Source organism: Dendroctonus ponderosae, unplaced genomic scaffold (assembly GCF_020466585.1).
Source record: "Dendroctonus ponderosae isolate FM_Combo_2020 unplaced genomic scaffold, Dpon_F_20191213v2 Dpon_F_20191213_5, whole genome shotgun sequence".
Classification (NCBI taxonomy): domain Eukaryota; kingdom Metazoa; phylum Arthropoda; class Insecta; order Coleoptera; family Curculionidae; genus Dendroctonus; species Dendroctonus ponderosae.
In genome coordinates, this window is record NW_026018715.1 from 15,641,683 (window position 1) to 15,644,017 (window position 2,335).

A 2,335-nucleotide genomic window follows, 5' to 3' on the forward strand; every position below is an offset into this window, starting at 1 on the left:
GAATGCCTCAGTCCAACCGACATCAAGACAGTCAACCAGAGAATGTGGCTGCTGTGGCATCAACACGGCGATCTGGACCATCAGCTGGCCACCATCTGCCACCAGCTGGAGGAGCGTTTGGGCATCAAATCGATGTTCGAGTCCAGACAGGCTCGCTTCATCGGCTGGGCCGACGAGCTGGAGAAGCGCCTGAGCCAGGAGACGCGCCCTAGACTGGACCCCAGGGAACTGCTGCGGAAGCTGGAGGTGGAGCTGCAGGCGGAACTGGGCTTGAAGGCGCGCGAGTACGACTGGCTGGTCCGAGTGGGCACTGAGCTGGTGAACTGCTGCGGCGACGAATACGCCGACGTGACCGCCAAGCAGATCATCCAAGCCCGCACCAACGACGTGCAGGAGCGCTGGGAAAGGCTGGACAACCTGGGCAAGAGCCGGGCCAATAAGATCCACGAGCTCATGCAGACCACCTGGCAGTTGGAGGAGCGCGTCCGGCAAATCAGAGCGTGGCTCGCGCAAGTCGAGCACCAACTGGCCAGCCCATTGGTCTACGAGTCGGGCGCCAAGGAGACCATCGAGCGCCAGCTGCAGGAGCACGAGAAGCTGAAAAAGTCCATTGAAAACGAGAGCGGAAACATCGCGGAGGTGCTCAACCTGTGCGACCTCCTGCTGGGCGACGACGACCTCTTAAAGGCCCAGTACTCAGCCGATGGCTTAATAGACGCCGTCCGGAACCTGGAGAAGCGGTGGAAGGCCATTTGCGGCCAATCAGTGGAGCGGAAGAAGCGGCTCACTTTCGCCTGGAAGCTGCTGCAGGAGGTGCTGAAGCTCAGCCACGACCAGGACAAGTGGCTGGTGGCCAAGGAGCGACAGCTCAAAGAGCTGGACAGGCCCGCGTCCCAGCTGGACAAGGAGCAGCTGCAACAAGCCGTCTGCACTATCGAGTCGGCAGTCAAAGACATCGAGGCGCGCCAGCCAGCCTTTGAGATACTCGAGCAAACCTACTCGAAGCTGGTGCGGATCGCCGGCACTGATCCCCAGAACATTCAAGAACTCACCTCAACTGCTCGCGTGAGCATCGCCAGATGGCAAACCCTCCTGCCCAAGGCCCGCAGCATCCTCAAAGGGCTGCAGGCCGAGCTGGCGCCCTTCAGGGACTTCTCGCTCGTCCACGAAGAGGCGGTGATCGCCCTGAGTAGGATCGACGGCTTGCTGACGGAGCTGCAGCACTTGGACTCTGGCGGCGCAGCTGCGCAGCAGCTGCAAGCCCTGGAAGCCCACCTGGCCGCTCAGACGCCTGTGCTGCAAGCAGCCGATCGGCTGGGGCTGCAGATAATGAAGAAGAGCCCAAAAGAGGACATAGCGAAAATCCAGGAGATGATCGACGAGTACCAGACCCTGAGCAAAGAAATCACTAGGAGGATCGCCACTGTTAAGACTGAAATCACCGTCGACGAAAGCGTCCAGGTGGACACGTTGAAGTTCGTCCAGGACACGGCAGTTCAAGTGAACACGCTGCCGCCGCAGTTGCAGCGCATGACCTCGATTAGCGCAAAAGACGCCTACGCAGCCGAACTGGACGCAGCGCTTGGGGAATGCGAGCTGAACATCAGCGAGCTGCAGGCCTTCATCAACACGGCCGTTCCGCAGCCAGGCTCCTCAGAGTTGCCCACCAGCAGCAAGAAAATCGCGAAAATGTCGGCCAAGTGTCAGGCGAGCACCGAACTGATCAACCATCTGCACGATCTTCTGGTGAACGAATGCAGCGCCACCAGCGAGGAGGCCTGCAGCGAAAAGGTCGCCGCCCTGCTGGCCAGTTTCGACCAATTGCTGATCAGAGCGAAGGACAAGGAGCAGAAACTACGAGAGCTAAGGTACGGATTGGTGGTTAGAGGGGGTAGTGGAGGTGGCGTAGCTGGTGGAAGGGTGTGGTTTTTACTAACAGGTGTTTTTGTCTTTTCTGCAGAACTACTGTGCCCGATGCTTATAACTTGTTATGCCAACAGTAAGTAGATTCTTTTCCTCTTTAACTCTTGTACCCACAGCATGCTGTTGGTGAGTTCTTCAGCAAGCAACTTCATGTTTGCACAGCCTTTCTGTTGGGTGGTTCGCGCTAATTTTTCTCCTCGCGTTTTTTATTGCGGATTGACGGAAGATAAGGACGGATGGGGATTTGCGAAGCCTTAAGAGATACGAAGTCGGTTAAATTAGGAAAAAGATTATTGCAAAATTTCTTGTTTTCCGTGCCGTTTTGCATGTTTTTCGGAAGCAAAATGAGCAAGAACGCTCGTTTTTACATCATTCCAGAGATAACTAAATGGCCTTTATTCGAAGTTTCTCA

The 2,335-nt window shown here is 56.5% G+C and overlaps 3 protein-coding genes across 3 annotated transcripts in view; 2 read left to right on the forward strand and 1 right to left on the reverse strand.

The window, feature by feature from the left end:
• Window positions 1-2,335, reverse strand: part of LOC109539086 (PIH1 domain-containing protein 1) — a 242,786-nt gene that overhangs the window by 225,606 nt on the left and 14,845 nt on the right. The window lies entirely within an intron of this gene.
• LOC109539065 (multidrug resistance-associated protein 1) overlaps window positions 1-2,335 on the forward strand; it is a gene marked incomplete at its 5' end in the record, with an annotated part of 237,012 nt that overhangs the window by 221,713 nt on the left and 12,964 nt on the right.
• Window positions 7-2,056, forward strand: LOC109537019 (muscle-specific protein 300 kDa-like). Its single transcript, XM_019903531.2, has 2 exons — window positions 7-1,868; window positions 1,961-2,056. The coding sequence occupies exons 1-2, from the start codon at window positions 43-45 to the stop codon at window positions 2,001-2,003; spliced, it is 1,869 nt and encodes a 622-aa protein (XP_019759090.2). The 5' UTR covers window positions 7-42; the 3' UTR covers window positions 2,004-2,056.